This window comes from Amblyomma americanum, chromosome 1 (genome assembly GCF_052857255.1).
Source record: "Amblyomma americanum isolate KBUSLIRL-KWMA chromosome 1, ASM5285725v1, whole genome shotgun sequence".
Taxonomy (NCBI): Eukaryota; Metazoa; Arthropoda; class Arachnida; order Ixodida; family Ixodidae; genus Amblyomma; species Amblyomma americanum.
Window position 1 is genome coordinate 275628244 of NC_135497.1, and position 23945 is coordinate 275652188.

At 47.1% G+C, this 23945-nt stretch overlaps 2 protein-coding genes across 2 annotated transcripts in view; both read left to right on the forward strand.

Annotated features, from left to right (window-relative positions):
• The window catches only part of LOC144118021 (serine/threonine-protein kinase PLK1-like), a 52449-nt gene extending 49585 nt beyond the window's left edge, over positions 1–2864 (forward strand). The window contains exon 8 of the mRNA XM_077651258.1: positions 2682–2864. Coding sequence (XP_077507384.1) covers positions 2682–2864 — 183 coding nt within the window. The remainder of the gene's footprint in view (positions 1–2681) is intronic.
• A 15075-nt stretch (positions 2865–17939) lies between these two features.
• On the forward strand, positions 17940–22984 carry LOC144118037 (uncharacterized). Its single transcript, XM_077651259.1, has 3 exons — positions 17940–18600; positions 19306–20789; positions 22544–22984. The coding sequence occupies exons 1-3, from the start codon at positions 17940–17942 to the stop codon at positions 22982–22984; spliced, it is 2586 nt and encodes an 861-aa protein (XP_077507385.1).
• Positions 22985–23945: the final 961 nt, after the last annotated feature.

Here is a 23945-nt window from a genome sequence, read left to right on the forward strand (position 1 = left end):
AAATAATGTTGCTCAGCCAGTGAGAGAGGGTGCAAACTGACGGGTGGCCTGAGAGATAGGCTATTGCGAGAGCAGTGGAACGCGCACCCGGAAGGTTTCTGCCACGGGTGGAACTCAAAGGGTGGCCACCGTGGAAGAAGGGGGTTATGACGAGGGCGGTGGATGCGCAACTTGCGAGTAGTTCCACGGCAGAATGCAAAGCTCTAACAGCTTTCGCTGATTCATGCGCGAAGGCGGTATGCTTAGCTCTACAAATTTTTTTCTCCTCTCTCGACAAACATGCAATAGGCAACCATCGTTTACTTTATTCCAAGCTAAGCCCAGAAATCCGGACAAATGCTTTTAGTTTCCTCTGCTACCACCACGAGCAACATGGCGCTGAACATCCAAAATCACTGCGAAAATTTCTAATTTTTGCTCCGGCCCATCAGTGTTCTACGGCCGTCAGAACTAGTCGGTGCGAGCGTCCGAATCATGCTACAAGTGAGGTTTTGCAATGCACAGGAAGAGTGGCCTTCACTGTCAACATGATCTAGAAGCTAATCTTTAATATACAACTGTTCGCAGATTACTGCACAATTTATCGTGAAATTAATACAACAGAGGATCATGAAGCCCTTAACAACGCACTACAATTAAACCATAACTAAATGGTGCACCTACTGGCAGATGACACTTAGCGCTACTAAATCTGCTATTATGACAGTTTATTGGAAGAAACATAATCCCTTTAACAAATACAGAGCAACTGATTCGCCTACTGAAATAATGGGAGCAGAAGGAATGAAATCATTGTAGACTCGTGCTAAACTCGCATGGCTTAAACTCGTGTTTCAACTAATCAATTTACATCTAAAACTGGACATTACTAAATATATTTCCCTTTCCGAAGAAGATAAACGCGTCATAAACATTCACATTCGTTCAGTGAATATCATTTTAATACTGACTGCTTCAAATACTCATTTTTCCCAGAGCAATTAGCGAATGGAACAGCCCTAGTCCATCCATTACTAACAGCCCATCATTGACAAAATTTAACATTGCCGTTGACACTGTGTGGCGGTGTGAGCTAGTCACTGTCCGATTTCTTCTGTGAGGTTATTATACCCATGGTTGTGTAGTTTTTTTCATGTTTAAATTTTTTATTCCACCTATGCAGCGTTACAAAAACAACTACATATAAATGCCTTTCCAGCGTACGTTCATAATATTTACTATTTACTTATTGTCTGTATATTATAAAAAAGTAGCATTATTTTCCGCTTTTTGTTATTCTTTGGGCTACCGGCAGCAGCCTTATTTCATGTACTATTTCATTGTTTACGTCATAGCTTTGTTGTATTTGCGTTTTACCATTTGTTGTTCTTTCATAACGTGCTGACCATTTGAATGTTCTGATTAATACTGGACCGCTGTTTTGTTGACCTAACTATTCCCTCCTTCCACAATCCCAAATGGGATCCGCGAATGCCGGATCTGCATCTACTCGATCGCGATCATATGTGCCCACGTGAAAGTGGTGTAAGACGCTGGTGGTTCTGCGTAGAAAAATTTCGTTAATTCAGATCTCATTAGACCGACCAATGCCCAGATTATGTGCACGACAAATTGCGAATCGCACTGGAAATGATGCACAGAAGTGCTCAGTACACGAAGCCTTTGCCTACGTGCTGCGTTATAGCAGTCTCCTTTGTTACATCTTTTTATTAGCGCTGACCGGTTTTCAGGCCTCCGTCAAGTGGTGAATGCACATGTGTATCCTGACGTCCGAGGCGTTCCTCCAAAAAGAGAGCTGTCGCCTCAGTGGGGCGCCATGATGCAAGGGGGTTCCTACATTTCACCGAATTCCCATAGCATCGCCATTCTCTTATCGATTAGTTGACAGAAAAGGTAACAGTGTTGTCGCTAGCAAAGTCGTCGTCAAGATGCACGCTGGAAGGCAGGGCGCCATCAAGATGGCTTTTGTCGTCTTTGGCGCTACGCGAGAGTTCTGTATCTACCAGGCTCTCCATTGGTCCTAGCAAGGCACGTTTATCTCTACCGTTTCGCCGCCTTTCTCACTCGTTGACAGCCAAAAGGCTTAACCGTTGGCGTTAACATCGGCGGCATAATGTCCTGCGCGTTGCCCAATGTGGCCTGCACTTAGCAACCATGCCCATCTTTCCTGGTGGCATCCCTTAGAATCGTGGTGGTGGTGCTGCCACCTTACCTAGTAAATTAATGTGGCCGTTCTTTCTACTTATTACCACAGACAGATATTTCAATCACATCAGAAGGGAACAAAGAAGCTGTATGCTGATCTATATAGCCTAGCAACTGTTTCTGAACGTGAGATTACAGGAAAAAAAACTCAGGAAAAACTTTTCACCGTCCAGTTGGAAATAAAGGGCTCTTTTTTATTACACCATATTTGTTTCCTTATAATATGCACTCTAAATTATTGCCTAAGCTTTCAGCTAGGTGCTTCAACAGCAAGGTAAAATTTAGACATTAAAGGGTTAGGCAGTAGTAGAAGTGGAATGTTTAGTAGAGCCGATCTTTGATTGGTTTACTTTAGTGTCTTGCACATCAACTCGTGAACATTTCTGGCAAATTTGTTATATCTTTAGCCAAAAAGGGTTGAGATCACTTCCTTCCTTGGTGGCACTTTTTCATGTCATTGCCTTGTCTCCTTCCAGATAAACTTCAAGGATCACACAAAGGTCATCTTATGCCCATCTATGGCTGCAGTATCTTATATCAACAGTCGTGGGTTCCACACTTACCGTCTACAAACACTCAAACAAGGCTGCCCACAGGACTTACTTACGCGACTGAAGTTTGCCCGCAGTGTGTTGCAGCACCTCGGCTCGGAGTTTTAGCGATATATGAAAGTATTATTATTGAGTTAGTGGTTTGTATTTGCACAAAGCACTTTTCAACATGTTTGTCGCGCGTAGTGTATCATATGTTGCATATGTCAGAATATTTTCATCTATTTATGTTGAGTTTTTAAATAAATCTCGTTTGTTGCCAAATGCGTGTCTCTGATTGAAGTTTATCCCAAGAGAAAGATTAACAGAAATGCAGGGAGGTTAACTAGGCGATGCCCAGTATGCTGTCGTAGACGCGGGAAGGAGAACGGAGGGAGAGATAGAAAGGGGAGAGAGGAAATAGGAGAGGGAGATAACTTTTCCACGTTTCTGTAGGCATTACTAATCGGGTACACAGGTTACACACTAAAAGTTTAAAACCTTGAACTCAGCTCTGAGTCCTTTGAGTTGAACACACGCTCAAAGTGATCCGTTGAACAAGAGGGGGACAAAAATGAGTAAATGTACGTTTACCCTGCAAAATTCAGTATCCTGACACTTAATGCTGTAGTAACTTGACTAAAGTCTCGCTAGATTTGTGTTGATGCAGTGAGAAAACAAAAACGTCTTTCATATCCTTAATCGCAGTTTAAAAAGGGTTCTCCACACGTTGACATGCTATCCATTTGAGTGAAGATGTGCCAGAGCGGAAATATTTGAGGAGCACACAATAAATTACGCAGTGTTTAGGCTATGTTGCGTAAATCGGGAAACTCAGCGGGAACTAACTGTTTAGCAGCAGCCGCAGCAGCCTGTTCGCCAAGCTCTCGCCTGCAACATTCTCGTTGCTATGCGGCGCGCCTTACACGTACATGCAGCGGGGTCTTGTTACAGTCCGGGATACTGTCATTCCGCAGCTCGCAGCGCTGGACGAGTGCGAGCCCTTCGTTTTACCTGCCGGATTCGAGCGCGTTTTGTGCCGAGCCTTGAGGCCAGCCTTCGGCCATGCCACGAGGCGAAGGGCAGGTGCCGTGAACTACCCTCTATCCGTAGCTTCCACAACGCCACACCTTCTCTCGCGCAGAAGCTGCCATCGGCACCACCTCACCTGCGCGTGATGCTGTGTGTGGAGAAACGCACAACGTAATCTGTGCACCAACACGGCCGACTCTGCCGCGAGCGCCACCAGCGCCATTCTTCGGGTGCACCGAGAACCCGTATCGCACTCCGCGCCCAATGGGAACACTGTGACTGTGCTACTAGAGTTAGCTTCGCGTGTGTCCTCGGCGTGTGCCCTCCCAGAAAGAGCTCCCGTTGTAAAGCATTGTTTCTTAGCAAATGCAATTATTAATGTGTAAGCATTTTATGCCCATGTAGACGGTTTCGGCGTGGCCTAGATAATATCTGTCCTATAACGGAACTATTTCGTATACCAGAAAAAGAATGGTATCGTCCGATAAAGCATCGAAAGAGGATGTACAAGTGACAAAATGGTTAAGGTGGGTTGATTAGGTAATTAACTGGAAGCAGCTACTTGCATTTGGTAAATCGCAAACCGAAAAATACAAACTCCGGTATAATAGGCTCATCATCGGTACCACCACGTACACTTATGACCATGTTACGAACAATGTCGTTCCCCGCACTCCATAGCTACTCAATGGCCCTTCCGAAAAGTCTTAGCTCCGCCCCTTGACCATTCTTTACACTGACATCCGCACCCTTCCACCTAGGCTTGACACCCTCGCCAGTCTCTTACGCCCGACGGAGAGCAACATATTTGTACTAACCGAAACATGGCTAAATTCGTCCATAGGGGACTCCGAGATACTTTCCGTGTTTCCAGATTTCAATTTCTTTCGACGTGACAGAACAAATAGGCGAGGAGGAGGCGCACTAATCGGTGCTCATCACTCATGTCGCTGTTCCGAGATTAACCTTGCATCCCCTCTAGAATTGCTTTTCATTCAATGCCATGCTTCGTTCCCTCCAGTTATCATCGGCGTTTGCTATCGACCCCCTGATCTAACAGATTCCTTTGTGGCTCACTTCCACGAAGCACTCCGCGTCATAACTACGTCACATCAGCACATTCCCATTCTTCTTCATGGTGACTAATTTTCCTGATACTACCTGGACCGACCTCACTGCCATTGCATCCAAAGATAACATCGAAAGTGACATTGTTGACACGTGCCTAACCTTTGGCTTGTCTCATCTCAACCCTACCAGGCAAACTGATCATTCTTCTACTTTTCTGGATCTTGTTTTCACTTCCCACCCGGATAACGTTTCACCGCCACTTCATTTACCTGGGCTTAGTGACCACTCCGTAATACTAAACACATTTTCCTACAGACTGCCATGCCTGAAAAAGCAAAAAAAAGACACTAACCTTACATGACAAAGGGAACTACACAGCCATGGACGCAGAACTGCCCGACTTTTGGGCGTGGCTGGTCCTTGACTTCTCAAACCGGTCTATTCAAACTAACTGGTCTCTCTTCAAACACAAAATGCACCAAATGATTGATGAGCCCATCCCTACTATCACCATAACCGAAAAATCATCTCCGCCTTGGTTTAACGACGAACTGAAGCGCCTCAACAACAAAAAGAAAAAAAAACTTTTTCGAACCGCCAAACGCCTGAATAGCGCTTGCGCGTTTAAAAGGTATCAGTCTACAAAAAAAAAAAAATATTCCAATCTTTAGCAAGCCAAACCAAACGTTCCTTTTTTTCATCAGTGTTACCCTCTATGTTACGCACCAATCCTAACAAGTTTTGGAAAACTATTAACCCTACATGCCACAAACCGCTAACATTACATAACGATGGCAACATTCTCATACCGGAACATGAAGTCTGTAGCACTCTGAACTCCTTTTTTTGTTCAGTTTTTACTAAAGAACCTGAAGGTGAATTACCATACTTCCCTGTCTTTGATCACCCTGTTATGCCAGACATTCTGTTCGATACTAATGGAATTATGAAACTAATCGAATCATTGAAAGTGTCTTCTTCATCTGGTATTGATGGCTTAAACTAGTCCTAAAAAATACTAAGAGCATTGTTAGTGTCATCTTATGCCACCTTTTTCAGCAGTCTACATCAGGTGTGCTGCCACAAGACTGTAAAATAGGTAAGATCGTCCCAGTCCCCCAAAAAAGTTCATCTTTTTCATATAAAAACTTCGGCCCTATTTCCCTCCCAAGCATTTGTTCAAAACTAATGGAACATGTTATTTATTCTCACGTCATTAAATTTCTACTCTCACCCTAACCAACATGGTTTCTTAAAAGGGCTTTCCTGTGATTCCGAACTAGCCCTTTCCATCAATGACCTTAGTTCGCATCTTGACTTAAATATTCCTCTTGACGCGCTGTTCCTTGACTTTGAAAAAGCCTTCGATAAAGCACTGCACAAAAGATTACTACTAAAACTCTTGCGTCTAAACCTTAATTATTTAGTGATGGACTGGCTTCAAAATTTTTTGACTAACAGAGAGCAATTCATCTACGCTAACAAATCGTCGTCCCCTCGCTCTCCGGTTACTTAAGGTATTCCTCAAGGCACAGTGCTCGGACCCTTGCTTTTTCTAATTTACATTAACGATCTTCCTTCAAACGTTACCTCTAACGCCCGACTATTTGCAGGTGATTGCGTAATTTACCGCCCGATTTCTACAAGCACTGACGCCGACACCCTTCAACAAGATTTAACCCGAATTGAAACTTGGTGCAAGCATTGGTTAATCTCCCTTAATATTGCTAAAACATGTATGATTTCTTTCCATCGCAGGCAATCCCACATTCCCTCTAAATATGTTCTTCTTGGTTCTGAAGTGTGTTCCGTTCTTACTTGTAAGTATTTGGGCATTACTTTAACTCATACCCTAACATGGTCTTCACATATAACGAACATCGTTAATGACGCTAACCACACCCTTGGCTTCCTACGTCGAAATCATCGTTTTGCTACGCGTTCCATCAAATTATTAGCTTAACAAACTTTCATCCGACCTAAATTAGAATTCGCTTCAGCAGTATGGGACCCTCATCAGTCAAACCTCTCACTAACGCTTAAAAAAATACAAAATCGCGGTATCCGCTTTATTTACTGTGATTATTCATATTATACTAGTGTGTCTTCTCTAAAATCTAGAGCCTCTTTGTCTAGTCTTGAAACAAGAAGAAAAATATCTCGATTATGCTTGTTCCATAAGTTTCATCATTCATCTTTAGGAGCATCAATTATATCAGCAGCACATCGTCTCTCCAGCCGCATTCCCCACAGCAAGACCGTGTACCCTCCCCCTGCAAGAACTGCATCTCATTTCCGATCTTTTTTTGTCAAGTCATCTCGGGACTGGGACGATCTGCCGCCAGAAGCCATACACCTATCAAATACACCTCTCAAATTCAGGAAAAAGATTGAGGCCATCATCTTGTAGTCTGTCATGCCCATCGCTCATGTAATGCCCCATATCCGGGGTCTTTGAGGTTATAAATAAATAAATAAATAAATGGAACCGAAAATGTCCAAAAAGTAGGCGGGTCCAGAGCAAAAGTGGCACCCAATTTTGAAAACACCGGAAGTGGGCGGAGCTAAAGCGCGGCGCCAAGTTTGAGAAACCGGAAGTGTGGACGAAGCGAAGCGTGGCGCCAAATTTGAAAACGAATTGTGGCGCCAAGTTTGAAAACTCAAAATGGGCAATGATAGTAGTAGTGGTGGTGGTGGATTATTTAAAAATAAATATATAAGGGAGGGAAAAGGAATGTGGCCGGCCGCGGCAATTGCTATCTTATATCTTAAACGACCGAACTTGATTAATTTAGGCAAAGAGGGGCGAGGAGGCATCACTGCGTACGCTTTCCCCCAATGCGGGTGCCGCTGTGATCTCAATTTGCACGAAACAAGAACGTTGCTTGTTCAGTTAACGAACCACTGACACACTGTTAGCCGAAAGCATGAAAACAGGGATAAATGAGTATTCTTGAAGTTTTGTGCGGCAAGGTCATTCAGTGCGTAAATTGTACGATACTTTTCTGCAGGCACACCAACAGAAATTTGAACTGCCAAGAATCCAACCCTCAATTGCCCCACTGCGCCCACTCCAGAACAGATGCATGTCTCAATCCCCAACTGCCCGTTTGGAGCCCGTTTGGACGCATGCAGATGCGCGCTGTTTAGCGATTTCAAAGGCCATAACATTATATATTTTTTTTTGGATGACGCAATTTGCTCGGATGCCAAACGTGCTCCCGGAATGGGAAGCTAGCTTACCCACGGTCATGTGTTCCCTATTGCTAAAGTAACGAAAAGCAACAAGCGTCGCTGCCAGTTGCCAGTTCGTGTCGGCTCACCGACAGGTTGTCCGAATCGGCCACTCGCCCAAATTGCGTTCCAACCAGCCTGAGGAGCTGCATGTAGCGTACTGCAGAATATTTACATTCATCTTTTCGGAATGGCGGCTTTCGCTAGTTTCGTCGGCAGTTAAAATAAAAACACGTAAAAAAGGCGGTATTGACCGCAGCTAGGCGTTGTTTTTTTTCCCCTCTAATCTAGCAATGAGTATTCCATGCCAGTTTGTATGGTGTGATTCGAGGCGTGTGTGACCTGGCGTACGGGTGCTTTCGGTTTCGACCGCGTGTGGAGCTATAGAGACAGACTGGCAAACTAGCGGGCAATTTCTGCGATGAGCCGGTCGCACATTGCGGCCTCCGTGTCGACGCCGATGCTGATCGTTAGTGGGCGCGCGACTCAATTAATAACCACTCTCGACTCACAACCAGCATATTCAGTTCGCACCGCAACAGGTGACGTCCAGCTGTCAAGAGCAAACGACAAGCAGGTCCACGTTAGCCGCCTGGACTACGTACGTGCTTCGATAGGCAGCTGCTTCAGTGCGAGGCAGCCGACCGGCGTCTCGCACTGAAGGTACGCATTAAATGGTAAGTATGCGAAAATGGGCTACAAACTAAGCGGTCAGTGAACACGTTATTTCAAAATGGTGGCCGAGTGGGAATTCGATGCGACTACGTCCAAAGCGGTATTAAGCGGGTGCGTACTATCCAGTTTGGATGGATGATGATGGATTTTTATGGCGCAAGGGCATCTATGGCCAAAGAGCGCCATGGCACAAGGTATTTTCAAATTCACAAGGTGGGGTCGAAGACCCATTTCCCAAGCATTTCCCCCTAAATAAGCCGAGCACCAGACCAGGGAAAAGCTTGTACCCATTGTATCACCGGTGGGTGCCCGGCGGCACTGGGGATCGAACCCCGCACCTCCCGCATGCGAGGCGAATGCTCAACCACTTGCCCACCGCTGCGGTGTACTAACCAGTTTGTTCTTAGTTAACTGAAACTGGTTTGGTTTGGTTTATGGGGGTTTAATGTCCCAAAGCGACTGAGGCTATGAGGGACGCCGTAGTGAAAGGCTCCGGAAATTTCTACCACCTGGGGTTATTTAACGTGCAGTGACATCGCACAGTACACGGGCCTCTAGAATTTCGCCTCCATCGAAATTCGACAGCCGCGGCCGGGATCAGATCACTGAAACTAGTATGACTGAAGGCACGCTACCGATGCAGCAAAAACCGACGGCTTAATCGTGCGTCGGTTACGGTTGCAGCTGTCTGTTGCCTTGTGGGTGGCAAAAGGAAATGGTGCTGCGTAGTGAAGGGCTACGGAAATTTCGACCACCTGGGGTTCTTTAATGTGCACTGACATCGCACAGTACACGGGCCTCTAGAATTTCGCCTCCTTCGAAATTCGACAGCCGCGGCCGGGATCAGTTCACTGAAACTAGTATGACTGAAGGCACGCTACCGATGCAGCAAAAACCGACGGCTTAATCGTGCGTCGGTTACGGTTGCAGCTGTCTGTTGCCTTGTGGGTGGCAAAAGGAAATGGTGCTGCGTAGTGAAGGGCTACGAAAATTTCGACCACCTGGGGTTCTTTAATGTGCACTGACATCGCACAGTACACGGGCCTCTAGAATTTCGCCTCCCTCGAAATTCGACAGCCGCGGCCGGGATCAGTTCACTGAAACTAGTATGACTGAAGGCACGCTACCGATGCAGCAAAAACCGACGGCTTAATCGTGCGTCGGTTACGGTTGCAGCTGTCTGTTGCCTTGTGGGTGGCAAAAGGAAATGGTGCTGCGTAGTGAAGGGCTACGGAAATTTCGACCACCTGGGGTTCTTTAATGTGCACTGACATCGCACAGTACACGGGCCTCTAGAATTTCGCCTCCATCGAAATTCGACAGCCGCGGCCGGGATCAGTTCACTGAAACTAGTATGACTGAAGGCACGCTACCGATGCAGCAAAAACCGACGGCTTAATCGTGCGTCGGTTACGGTTGCAGCTGTCTGTTGCCTTGTGGGTGGCAAAAGGAAATGGTGCTGCGTAGTGAAGGGCTACGAAAATTTCGACCACCTGGGGTTATTTAACGTGCAGTGACATCGCACAGTACACGGGCTTCTAGAATTTCGCCTCCATCGAAATTCGACAGCCGCGGCCGGGATCAGTTCACTGAAACTAGTATGACTGAAGGCACGCTACCGATGCAGCAAAAACCGACGGCTTAATCGTGCGTCGGTTACGGTTGCAGCTGTCTGTTGCCTTGTGGGTGGCAAAAGGAAATGGTGCTGCGTAGTGAAGGGCTACGGAAATTTCGACCACCTGGGGTTCTTTAATGTGCACTGACATCGCACAGTACACGGGCCTCTAGAATTTCGCCTCCATCGAAATTCGACAGCCGCGGCCGGGATCAGTTCACTGAAACTAGTATGACTGAAGGCACGCTACCGATGCAGCAAAAACCGACGGCTTAATCGTGCGTCGGTTACGGTTGCAGCTGTCTGTTGCCTTGTGGGTGGCAAAAGGAAATGGTGCTGCGTAGTGAAGGGCTACGGAAATTTCGACCACCTGGGGTTCTTTAATGTGCACTGACATCACACAGTACACGGGCCTCTAGAATTTCGCCTCCATCGAAATTCGACAGCCGCGGCCGGGATCAGTTCACTGAAACTAGTATGACTGAAGGCACGCTACCGATGCAGCAAAAACCGACGGCTTAATCGTGCGTCGGTTACGGTTGCAGCTGTCTGTTGCCTTGTGGGTGGCAAAAGGAAATGGTGCTGCGTAGTGAAGGGCTACGAAAATTTCGACCACCTGGGGTTCTTTAATGTGCACTGACATCGCACAGTACACGGGCCTCTAGAATTTCGCCTCCATCGAAATTCGACAGTCGCGGCCGGGATCAGTTCACTGAAACTAGTATGACTGAAGGCACGCTACCGATGCAGCAAAAACCGACGGCTTAATCGTGCGTCGGTTACGGTTGCAGCTGTCTGTTGCCTTGTGGGTGGCAAAAGGAAATGGTGCTGCGTAGTGAAGGGCTACGGAAATTTCGACCACCTGGGGTTCTTTAATGTGCACTGACATCGCACAGTACACGGGCCTCTAGCATTTCGCCTCCTTCGAAATTCGACAGCCGCGGCCGGGATCAGTTCACTGAAACTAGTATGACTGAAGGCACGCTACCGATGCAGCAAAAACCGACGGCTTAATCGTGCGTCGGTTACGGTTGCAGCTGTCTGTTGCCTTGTGGGTGGCAAAAGGAAATGGTGCTGCGTAGTGAAGGGCTACGGAAATTTCGACCACCTGGGGTTCTTTAATGTGCACTGACATCGCACAGTACACGGGCCTCTAGAATTTCGCCTCCTTCGAAATTCGACAGCCGCGGCCGGGATCAGTTCACTGAAACTAGTATGACTGAAGGCACGCTACCGATGCAGCAAAAACCGACGGCTTAATCGTGCGTCGGTTACGGTTGCAGCTGTCTGTTGCCTTGTGGGTGGCAAAAGGAAATGGTGCTGCGTAGTGAAGGGCTACAAAAATTTCGACCACCTGGGGTTCTTTAATGTGCACTGACATCGCACAGTACACGGGCCTCTAGAATTTCGCCTCCATCGAAATTCGACAGCCGCGGCCGGGATCAGTTCACTGAAACTAGTATGACTGAAGGCACGCTACCGATGCAGCAAAAACCGACGGCTTAATCGTGCGTCGGTTACGGTTGCAGCTGTCTGTTGCCTTGTGGGTGGCAAAAGGAAATGGTGCTGCGTAGTGAAGGGCTACGGAAATTTCGACCACCTGGGGTTCTTTAATGTGCACTGACATCGCACAGTACACGGGCCTCTAGAATTTCGCCTCCTTCGAAATTCGACCGCCGCGGCCGGGATCGAACCCGCGTCTTTCGGGCCGGCAGCCGAGCGCCATAACCACTCAGCCACCGCGGCGGCTGATAGAACAGTTGTGTTTTGCCGGTACTCATCTATGGGGCAGAAGCATGGAGGCTAGCGAAAAGGGTTCAACTTAAGAACGACGCAGAGAGCTATGGAAACGAAAATGATAGGTGTAACGTTAAGAGACAGGAAGAAGGCAGAGTGGTTCAGGGGGCAGACGTGGCTTAATGACATCCTAGTCGAAATCAAGAAAAAGAAAGGGGCTTGGGCAGGGCATGTAATGCGAAGGCAAGATAACCGAAAGTCGTTAAGGGTAACGGCCTGGATTTCAATAGAAGGCAAGCGTAACAGTTTACGGCCGAAAGTTAGGTGGGCGGATGAGATTAGGAAGTTTCCGGGGATAAGTTGACCGCAGCTGGCACAGGACCGGGTTATCTGGGGAGATGTGGGAGTTGCCTTTGGCCTGAAATGGGCGTAGTCAGGCCGATATATTACATTTCAATAGCTAAAGCCAACTTTATTTTCAGCATCCAACGTGCACTGGACAGGAGTGATGTTGAGGGGGAGCAAGCAAAAAACCTTTAAAAAAGGCTTGACAAGGCCCGCACCCTGTGCAGATGACAGCGACGCCATGCTGACATAAAAAGGTGCACGCAAATTAAAAGAGAAAAAAAGAAAATTAAACAAAAATACATATGTCAGCAAAAATTAAACTCTCAGCGAGTACAGTTTCACTTCATGCACGAAAAAGAAACGATATATGGAGACAAAGGTTTACACTACAAAAACTTAGGACAAATTCGTGCTCGTTTTTTGAACACTATTAATAACAAACAAAAAATATGTAAAGGCAATAACAGTGCAAGGAGGAAAAAAAGCAAAAAACAACAGGCGCGGAAAAATGAAGCTATAACAAGTAAGTTTACTTATGCAAACTAGGAGTCTATAGGCTCAAGAAAAAGCAATATTATACATGAAAAAGACAGAACATTGCACAAGGCACGTTAGGAATGTGCAAGGAAATAAGAATTCAACACAGTCGGCAATGTGTACCGTACCATCTGGCGGCCGTAATTTGTTCGCGTGTACAGTAGCTGCCACTGTTCCGAGTTCCATGTGTCATAGACAGTGTGACTTAATTTCAGGGCCGCAAGTTCCTTGAGATAAGGCTCATTTTTTTCATCGACGTTTGATAGCATTAGGCAAGCAGTTAATTGTAAAGATTAGGAAGTGCGACTATACCTAGTTTCTCAAAAATTGGCCCGGTGTGTGCGTCGTAAGCAGCATTAGAAATGATACGCACAACTCTCTTTCGCAACTTATGTATTTTGGTGATATTCGTAGCAGTGGTAGTACCCCACACTAAGTAGCAATATCTTAGTGTGGAGAAAAGCAGGCAATGATAAAGTAATAATTTTATGTTTTGCGGCAAAACAAAACGCAAGGCGATATTATTCCGACGCTACGAGATATTTTGGAGCAAGTCATTTGAGCATGAGCGCCCCACGACAGGTTTTCGTGGAAAAGAACTCCGAGACTTTTGACAACGGACGCCATTTCAACGTTGGATGCAGCAAGGCTAAGATTGAGGGTTTCGTTCGCCGGTTTGTTTTTCGGGCGGAATAAAATGCTTTCGTTTTCGAGACATTTATAAGTATAGAGTTTACCACGCTCCAGTTTGTTACAAGCGCAAGTACATTGTTTGCTTTATATTTGAGTTAAGTTAAGCTAGGTCTACGAAAGAAAAGACTCGTGTCATCGGCATATACGATAAATCTAGTATGATCACTAATGTTTCCTAGGTCATTTACGTAAATGTTAAATTATAATGGGCTGAGAATGCTGCCTTGAGGAACACCCCTCCGGAGACGTGTAAAATTTGTGTGTCGCTGTTCACATGTACTTGCTGCTGTCGATTTCTTAAGTAACTTTGCAAAAGCATCAGAAATATGCCTCGTAAACCATGGTGTTCAAGTTTAGCTAAAATAGTGGTACGGTTAATTCGATCGAAGGCCTTCGAGAAGTGCACGAAAATACCCAGCACATGGTGTTCTCGCTCAAAAGAGTCTCAGTTGAACGGTGCTTTGTAAACCCAAATTGCAGAGGTGTTAATATGTCGGGCTTAGCGACAAAACTGTTTATTCTTTTGTGTATCAATTTTTCAATGCCCTTTGAGAAGACTAGTAGGATCGATATCGGTCTGTAATTGGACATGTTTCTGTCTAATGCTTTAAAAATGACAGACACATTTGCCGTTTGTAAGCGACATCGAAAATGTCCTGTCGAAAAGGAAACGTTGACAACATGTTCCATCAGGGGCGCTAAAATATCAATGGCATGCTTAATCGGTTGAGTCTGCAAGTCATCAACATCAACACACCTACTTCTTTTCAGGGACAAGAACACTTCTCTGATTTCAGGCACAGTCACCGGTAACAAAAATGCACTTTCGGGTATTCCGTTCTTCAGATAACTCATGCAATTGGGGTCATGCTTATTGCACGCCACAGACACAAAAAAAAATATTTAATGGCTCAGCAAGTTCGTGACCGATAAGGGTTTTGTCATTGACAGTCAACTGAGTTGGACAGTCACTATGGTCTGAATGGTGATTTAAAACAGAGTTCAAACAATTCCACATGAGGTCAGATCGCTTGGTTGTATCATTGTTGAACAGGTTTTCAAAGTAATGCGTTTTACTGCTACGAAAAAGCTTGCTCATTTTATTTCATTGTTTCTTAAACGATTTAAGGTCCTCCGAATTCCTAGTCTTAAGTAAGCGCTCAAAGAGCGTTTTTTTCACGAATAGCCCTGAGACATTCGAGTGTAACCCAAGGCTTGCGTGCTAATCGCGGACGCGTTTTCGCCACATACGGAAAGCAACTGCTGTAGCACGCTTTAAGTTTTTCTATATACATTTCATATGCCTCTTCACCAGCTTTAGAACGAAAGACCTCATGCCAATCAATTTTAGAGAGGCAGATACAAAATAGTTCCATCGTTCTATTATTTATATTTCTAAATCTGGTTACACGGGTATCTGAGTTTTTTGACAGGACCGAACCGCATCTCAGCACCAAACAAACTGGCAAGTGATCACTCACGTGTACAGCTAAAGTACCGGAACAAAGCGGTGTGTTTTTAGAGTGTGTGATAAAAACGTCAATCAATGTCAACGTGTTCAGCTGAGTGCGGGTTGGAGTCTTTATAACATTTGTGCATGCGTGAGCTGCTAATAAATTGAAAAGGTCAACCCGATTGCTTGACGGGATCAAGAGATTTATGTTTATATCCCCGCCGAGAATAAAATCGTAGTTATTGTCATTAATCCAACCCAAATATGAGTCAAGAAACGAAAAAAAAAAAGTTTCTACGTCCCCTCCAGGCGGCCTATAAATGATCGAGAGGATACCAAATGAACTTTTTATCGACAAAACCTCGTAATCTGTTGTTAACTTTGGCCAGTCAGTAAGTACGTATGTACATCGCAGTGAAAAGTGTGTGACCAGTAACATAACACCACCACCTTTATTTTTCTAGCGGTTTAAAAAGAACTACACATATCAAGGTAATTTTAACACTTCGCATTCGTCGCGGTACCACGTTTCTGTCACCATTATCACGTCGAAACGGAAGGTAAAGCTATCAAGTAACGTTATGATCGCGTCTTCCTTATTTCGGGCTGACTGAGCATTCATGTGTAAGCATGAAACGTTCCCTTTGCTAGCGCCAACGGATGCTACCAAATCACGCGGCTTCAGAAGGCCAGTATTCAGATTCTTATCGCAAGTAATGGGTCTTACCATGTTGAAAGAAAAATTGTAGCCGTTCTAGGTTCAAGTAGGTCTTGCTGGACGCATAGGTAGTGCGACCATAGAATAAACAATCCTCGTTGCGGCTTACTTTAGGGATTAGTAAGTTGCACATTTTTGTTTCTCATGTTATTGCGCTCAAATCTTCCACTTTGTTAACGTGGATAACCGAGGAACCTTCCGCCTTTCTGACCAAAATACGCCCATTTCGAAGCCAGACATAACGATACTGCCCTTCCTTTGCTCGAGTTTTAATCTGCCAGAGAAGCTTCTTTATAGCCGGTGTCAGGTTCTCGTTGATAAAGGTTTTTTTCCTCCTCATCTAAAAGTTCGCTCTCCTTTTCCATCCATTTTTCTTTGGTTGTGCGCCTTGCAAACCTTACCAGTATTGGAGGAGGCGTGCCTGGTTTGCCTTTAATTCGATGTGATCAAGACTGGGAGCATCCAGACCGAGTTTGTTTGCTATAAATCCAAGCGTGTCCATAAGTTTCTCATTTTGGCTTTCTTTTACCCCTTGAATATCCAAGTTATGTTTCCTCTAAAACGATTCTATTCTCTCTACAGCCCCTTCTAAGCGAGAAATTTGAGCACTTTGTCAACTAGTAGAGCCTCGAGGTCACCTGTATTTTTTCTTTGAGATCTTTTGTCTTCCTTGTGCGAGCATAGAGTGTCCAACGCATCATCATACTTAGATGCAAGGAATTCTATTGAATTTTGTATGCCCTGAATTGTTTCGCTTTGCTCTTGGATGCTACTCTGTGTCAATTCATGCTCTGCCATTTGCTCATCCTGCTTCTCTTCTAGTTTTTTTTAGACGAAGAAGAAGAAGGTTCCATTTTCCAGGTTTTCAGATGAGTGATCAGCGATAGACTCGGTGCTGCCCTGACCACGTGTTAACAGAGATTTGCCCGCAATATAGGTGCGACAAGACCAGGCCCGCAGCTTGTCCTTTGGCATGCTTTTAAGACTAGTGTTTGTAACACCTAAGCAGTTTCCGCTGCGATATCGGTTGCCACATTCAGTGCATAAAAGAAATAGACAGTCTGGCGCAAACGCCTTCAAACACATAAGGCAGTCCGTGGACATGTTGGGTGAAACACGTTTTAGCAGTTCAATGTTCACCTAGCCACCGGAACCTTTTAGCATCCCTTATTACTGCATGGCCCAAAATCCAACATGGATGCATAAGGAACGGTGTCATCCAAGACAGCGCACACGAAAATACCCACGAAACCTAAAAAGACACTTCTAGCAGCGACAGCGACGAAATTATTATCATTGCGTCAAAGACGCTTTACGTAAGAAAATTTTAACCAACCTGTAAAATTGTAGGGGAGCTGGTTAGATCATGTCCCTGCACCGTCGCTGTCACTGCCAGAATGACCAAAAAGTTCCGATGAAACACTGCCCCCAGAGGTAGTGATAACAGGCCCCTTGATTGCAGTAAACTTGTGTAGATGGCGGGCTCGGCAGTGCAGTCGCGATGAAGTCCACTTGAAAAATTGTCAGCCGCACCGTGTCGACGATCGAGGCCTGATCCTCGAGAAAGCAGCAGTACGGTCTTGAAATCTTCCGTTAGGTAACATGAAGAGCACGAGCTGCAACCTGTAAAATTGCAGGGGAGCTGGTTAGATCATGTCCGTCCACCATCGCTGTCACTGCCCTATATTTAAATAGGCATTTTATTTTCTACGCAGACACCAAAGTAATGATTTCTCAGTGTCATAACTCAAATATCTTGTTGATTCCACTTCTTAAGGGCTTTTCGCGTTTTGGCAAATATTACCTTTTTGTTTTCGATAAATGACGTTCAAATTGTTAAACTCTCACTTTGCCATATCTTGCTCTGTCATATCGTCATATCTTGCTCCATAAGCACGTGCCCGTTCGTTCAAAGAAGAAGAAGACATAAGGGGAGCTGTTTAGGAGAAGAAGAAGAAGAAGAAGCTGTTTCGGTCAGCGACATTCTCAGCTACTTGGTACGTCAGCCATTTAAGCCTGCATCGTAGCTGCTGTAGAAAAGAAGAGACATCCCTGGAGGGAAGACCTTGGCGTCACGGCGAGAGGATTCGAATGGCGGTGAGAAGCACTGGCCACAACGGAGGCCGGCGGCTGGCTCTTGCACTTCTGGTCCTATGGCAGGCATGTACGTCTGCGGGGGCCTCCGAGGCCTCGCAGAACCAGACCGACAGCAACGCAAGTGCCACTATCGCGACATACAGCGTGGAGGACGACGGCTCCACGTGCATCTTCATGTCCAGCATCGGCACCGGCATCCTGCTCGGCATCACCGACTCCCCCGAGGACGCCAGTGTGCTCGAAGAGGCCGCCCAGTACCCCAACGCTGGTGCTGTCAAAGAGCTGATTTCCTACCACCAGCGAGGTGTGAACGTGTTCTTCACCGTCCTGTGGGGCGTGATAATCTTCTTCGCCATCTTCATGATCGCAGCTATCATACAGTTTATCTACATCATGTGCACGGGTCAGTTTCAGCACCACGTGAGGGAGTCCAATATGGGCGTTTACATATTCTGTGTCATCGCCGTCATTGTCTTGCTCCTTGTGATGATTGTCCTGCTTGTGTGCCTGATGGGATGCCGCAGTGCGCTTGTCGACAGCACAGATGACAAGGTGCCGGCAGTTTACTCCTCGACGTTCGACAATCTGCGCAAATTTGTGCGCGTGACGGCAGTGGAGTCGAGCAGGGTCGACGACCGAAGTCCGCGAGTGAAGCGTATCCTCGAAAGCGGTTTCCATCGGGCGTTTGAAGCTTTCCTCGCAAGAGCCACGAGGACCGATAGCAAGGTGCCGCTGTTTCGCTTGGCTTCGGACTGCAACGAAAACGGGCGTCTCGGTCCAGCTCATGTCGCTGGCGACGCCGCTCGGCTTCCTGGCGAGGCGAGCGCGCTCGCCCAGCAGTGCACTCGTCTTCGCCGCTCGCAACAGGCGCTTTTTGACAAAATGGCGAGAACGGTGGAAGCGTCCACCGTTGAATACCGCCGGGAACTTTCCGAGCTCTTAAGCGACCTTTCTTTCGTGACCGATGCGAGTGATGACGGCGCTGTGCTAAGTTCGGTTGAGAGCATCGATCGGCTCCAAAAATCCGTCGACGAGTACGAAAACAACAAGGGTACTTTCGCTGCTCTCGCCAAAGACGCCCACAATGATTTCTTTTGGATAAACATACTCCTGTTAGTTTGTTTAATCGTGCTAGTTATCACCTTGCTGATGGGAGTCGCTATTCATGACAAGACCGCAAAACCGCCAAAAAGGAGCAAATTGTCGCACATAATTGGTTTCCTGTTTGTTATCACAGCGTTTCTTTTCGCAATTTTTGTAATCATTGCCATATTTGATACTATGTATCTGACGACTGTGAATGCTCTGGGTCATTGCTACTTTTGTGATCCTTATATCAACGAAAAATATTACGTTTTAGATGACGCTTTAGAACGATTGTGGCCTTCAAACAACCGCAGCCTTCTTCTATCAAAGATAACACCTTCCAAGGTGATGAGAAACTGCGTCAATGACTCGGTTCCGAGTCTCGCTCTTAGCCGGAAGTTGAATCATCGCAAATATGTCGAGCGAAACTTCTACCACGACCCCGCACAGCGCCTACGAATGGAATACGAGCTGCATAATAGTCCACTTAGCTCCCACCGTGACAGCAACATAAACAGTGCCGACGACAGCTTTCCATTTGACGAAATATTGTGTCTTCCAAACGGGTCAACGTCGCTCCTAGAACAGCCCACTAGAACATGTAGGGGCGACGTCAGGAAGAGTCTGGGGAAATTAACCGCACTGGGTGGCACCGGCGTTCAGCTGTACATGGACGACGTAGAAAAGACTATGCTTCGCAAGGCCCCCTTTTACTTCAGCCGGTTTGTGGAACGAGTTGTAGACGCCGTGCACTCCTCAGCCAGTACAGGCGATGGACGCTGCTCCACGCTACGTTCCATCCTCTCATCATTCATGGACGTGGTCTGCTACACCTACGTCCTTGAACTTGTCAGCTACTGGGCGTCGCTGATGCTGGCCACCTTCGCCGCCATACTTGTAATACCATTCTGCTTCGTGTTGTCCAAGTACTTCTTCCGCACCAAAAGAAAAAAAATCAAGAAGCGTCGAGTCAGAGAAGTCGCAGAGTCCAGTTCTCTATCAAGGCGTCGAGTCAGAGAATTCGAAGAGTCCAGCTCTCTGACAGAGCTGCCGCCACAAGCAGACACATCCAGTGGCTATAGTGTGTCCCTGTCATTCACCACGCAGGAAGAACCAACTGACGAAGTAACGCGCCGCGTTGTATACCAGTCTCGGTCAAGCCACATCTATGACCCCTTCGCACATATATATGCACCAGCTATCAGGCGGCAAACTTCCTTCACATCGCTTTTGACGCGGATCCCGCTGCAACACATCCGTAGGATTCACTCGGCGGCTAGCTATGCCCCGCAGCCCATTGCCTTCTCTAGGAGTGTGATATGTCACCACCACAATCCGCCGACGTTGCCAGTGATGGCTGCGCCGGTCCATTCGCCGTCATGTATCTTGAGCGTGCCGCCGGCCCCAGTGGTCTTGCAGAGCCCACGCAGTACACGCGTGGTGCATCAAATGCACTCACACACAGCTGTCGCCCCACACCTGCACCGCCGTTCACGTACAGCTGTGGTGTCCACAAATCGTAATGTGGCGCTTTCACCTTCTGTCGTGTGCGTGTCTTCGCCGCCAACCATACTGACACAACCTCCGACCGTCTTAGCAGCGCCGTCTAGAGTATTGACGAAGTCCACAACAGTCCTGACGCAGCAGCCAACAGTCGTGACACAGCAGCCAACGCTCCTGACACCGCCATCTGTACTGGCGCCGCCGCCACCGCCAACTGTGCCGTTGGTCGTGTCACCGCCTCCACCTGCACCCCCGGTGAGACCTTTCGTTCTGTTTTCTGTTCCGCGATTCAGACGCATTTTTCGCCTTTGACTTCTTCAACTTTAATGGCATTAGGAGTGTCACTTCCCAAAAATGCCAGCGTGTGTCGGTGGCCGGAGCATGAAGCCTCCAGTCACCTCCCCACCTCACTCCCCTAAATAGGGAGATGCCCATCTATTGGCTTTCTCGATCCACCTCCTCATCCCGCCTAAACCCATGACACCCACCACCTAACCACCTACTTTCATCCTCTACAAGGACTTCACCCACTAGAATCCCACGCAGCAACGAAACGAGAAAGCTACAGCGAAATCTAGAGCACGTGTGTGGCGCCAGAGGTGTTCCTTTATCAAGAAAGGAGCACCTTCGGCGCCGCACACGCGCTTTCCCTCCGTGCGCGGTGACCTATCCCCGCGGTCTTACTCGTGCAGAGGTGGTCGCGCTTTGGAGGATCCGGGTCAGGGTTGCCCTCACACCTGCCGTCACTCGGAAGTGGCCTCAGTACCGAGATTTGTTTCCTCGGCCAGGGTGTTCGATATGCAAACACGAGAACATTGAAGCCAGCATTTCACCACTTACTGTAGGACTGCCCAGCTCTCAAGCCTACAAGGATCCGGCGCCTGAATGTAGCGGGTATTTCACCGAGCAACCCTGCTTCGTATATTCTACGAGACGCCCAATGCGTTTGCGAAGCTGCAAGTGTGCGCTCGGCAACTGCTGCCATCTGTTGCAGGCGCCTCTCGCTAACATGAACTGCGCATGCGCAGTAGGAGCAGTCGGTTTGATTTCAACCACTGGAGCTGGAGGAGGAGAGGCGCACAGCGCCCGTGTGAAAGAGGCAGATTGGGACCTTTGAGCACCAATGTACACGTGGTAAAAGTAGGGTCATAACAATAGCCATGATCGAAGGGTGTCCTGTGAGTGATAGTGGCGAGTGGATAACAAGGAAGTTTTTGAACAAAATGAGACTGTGCATGCAATCTATGGCGATCTATGTCTAGGAGATTTATATTTAAAGTACTGCTATAGTTTAAGAACCTTATTGCCGTAAGAACAACGGGATAAACTCTAGGACACAATGCTTGAAATGTTTGTGATGTTGTTATATACAGTTATGACTTAAAGATTGTTATAACGTTTAGAACACAGTATTAAAACAATGGTTGGTTTGAACGCTGAACTAATGTTTACGATGCAACATATAACGTTATTTGTTAATTTTTAACCTTCACATAACGTTTTAATGTAGCATGTAACATTACTGCACATACGTACAGAACAAATTTATAATATTTTAATTAATATATTTTCCAGTACAGTTGGCCGATAAAAGCCGTTACAGGCCGTTACATTATTCTAATGTTCGATGTTACGTGGTAACCTGTTCTGGCCTGCACCGCCGAAGCTTTGCGTGATTCGCTATCGTGGCGCCCGTGACGTCAGGTGCAAGCTATCTACTGTGAGAGGCATTAGTCGTGCACTGTACGTACCACAACGTGCGGGCAAGCACACACCTTGTGGTAGGTGTCAGCCACCCACCCACAGTGTTGGCACTTGCCAGTGAGCGCGGGATCGAAGTCTTTAATTGAGTATACTGCCGGGCACAACATAGTATTGGTGAATAATCGGAACAGAACGCGTTCGCTGGCTTTCCCCAGTCATTTGAAGAGGCTGGGTACATGGGAGCATACTCATACAGCGACCAAAGTCTCAGTATAGGCTCTTGCCGTTGCTGTTCTTCCACGCAGGTCACCACAAGTCCTGTGGGCTCAGGTCCTGCTGAAAACCAGCAGGCCGCCACAGCGCACATGACCATCAACTTCTACGGCAGCCCGGCCGGCGGCGCCTTCACCATGCCCATGACGGGGTACCCCCTAGGATACCCCACTACGGGCTACGTAGCCGCCGCTGGCCAGCCTTACTACTACGCGGCCGCGCCTGTAGGCTACGCTGCCACTGCACCTGCCGCCACACCGACAGTGGCTGCGGCGCAGCCGGCCTCGTTCGCAGCGCCCGCCTGCCAGTACGCGTGTGCCGTTCCCCAGCCGCAGTCGGTTTCCACGCACTCGGTGTCCACGCGATCCGTGTGCAGTCGGCCATCGAGCCCGGTGGTGGCGCGCGTACCTGCCGCGACGACGATGACAGCGCAGCCCGCGCGCACCCAACTGTACGCCGTGCCGCCTCCATGACCAGAGGGGGCTTCGGCTGAGCACAGCGAGAGCTGCAGAGGGCTCTCCGCGCGCGGGACTGCTCCCCTCGGTGAAGTGCATTAGGGAGCGGTTGTGGGGTTTAAGGACTGTTGACCTGCAGGACTGCTGCACCAGTTGGACGCGTGCAAATGAAACGAGACGAAGTAGCAGTGGTAGCGGTTAATAGTACGCTTAATGCTTACCATTACAGAATAATAAAACGAAGAAATGAAGACGTTCATAAAGAAGGAATAGTTCGATTCCCGCGCAGTTTGTGGCATTGTGAAAACGGCGTTTAGGCCCAACCTAATTCGGGACTCTCTTATTAAGGGGTTATTACTAAAAGACGTGTACTAGATCTATGCTCATGTTTTATTCAAAACAGCAGGAAGTCAACAGAACAGCAGTGATGAGGTAATGGATCCATTGTAAGACACCTGAAGGCATCTCTATCCGCACAACAGAAAACATTTACCAAGGCGGCGCGGCCAATCTTCAGTAGCTCTGGAATGGCCGAGCCACTCAAGCGCTTATATACATCAAGCGCACCGAACAAGCAGGGCGACTGCGCATTATTTTAAAAACTTTGAGCCCAACACGCTTTAGAAGCCGAGATCCGACCCATCGAGTTATCATGGCTAACTATTGCCCGCAACACACGCGTGCTTAGAGGAGCACATTTTTCACTCGTACTCGTACTCATTCTTCTTGTGGCAGCACTCACTTTCTACGATGAACATGCTGGTCTAAAATAATGATTTCTAACTACCAATGTTTCTTTTTTCGTTTTGTGGCTGAGAAAAAAATTGTGCTGTCGTATGAACAATTTTTTATTTAACCGGAGAAAAAAATCAGTTTTCTTCTATACCATTCATCTCGAGACGCAATTTTTTCACATCAATGACGAAGACGAGCTCCATATTTAAAGACATAATTGCGTATATCGGTGTGCGGAGTGCCT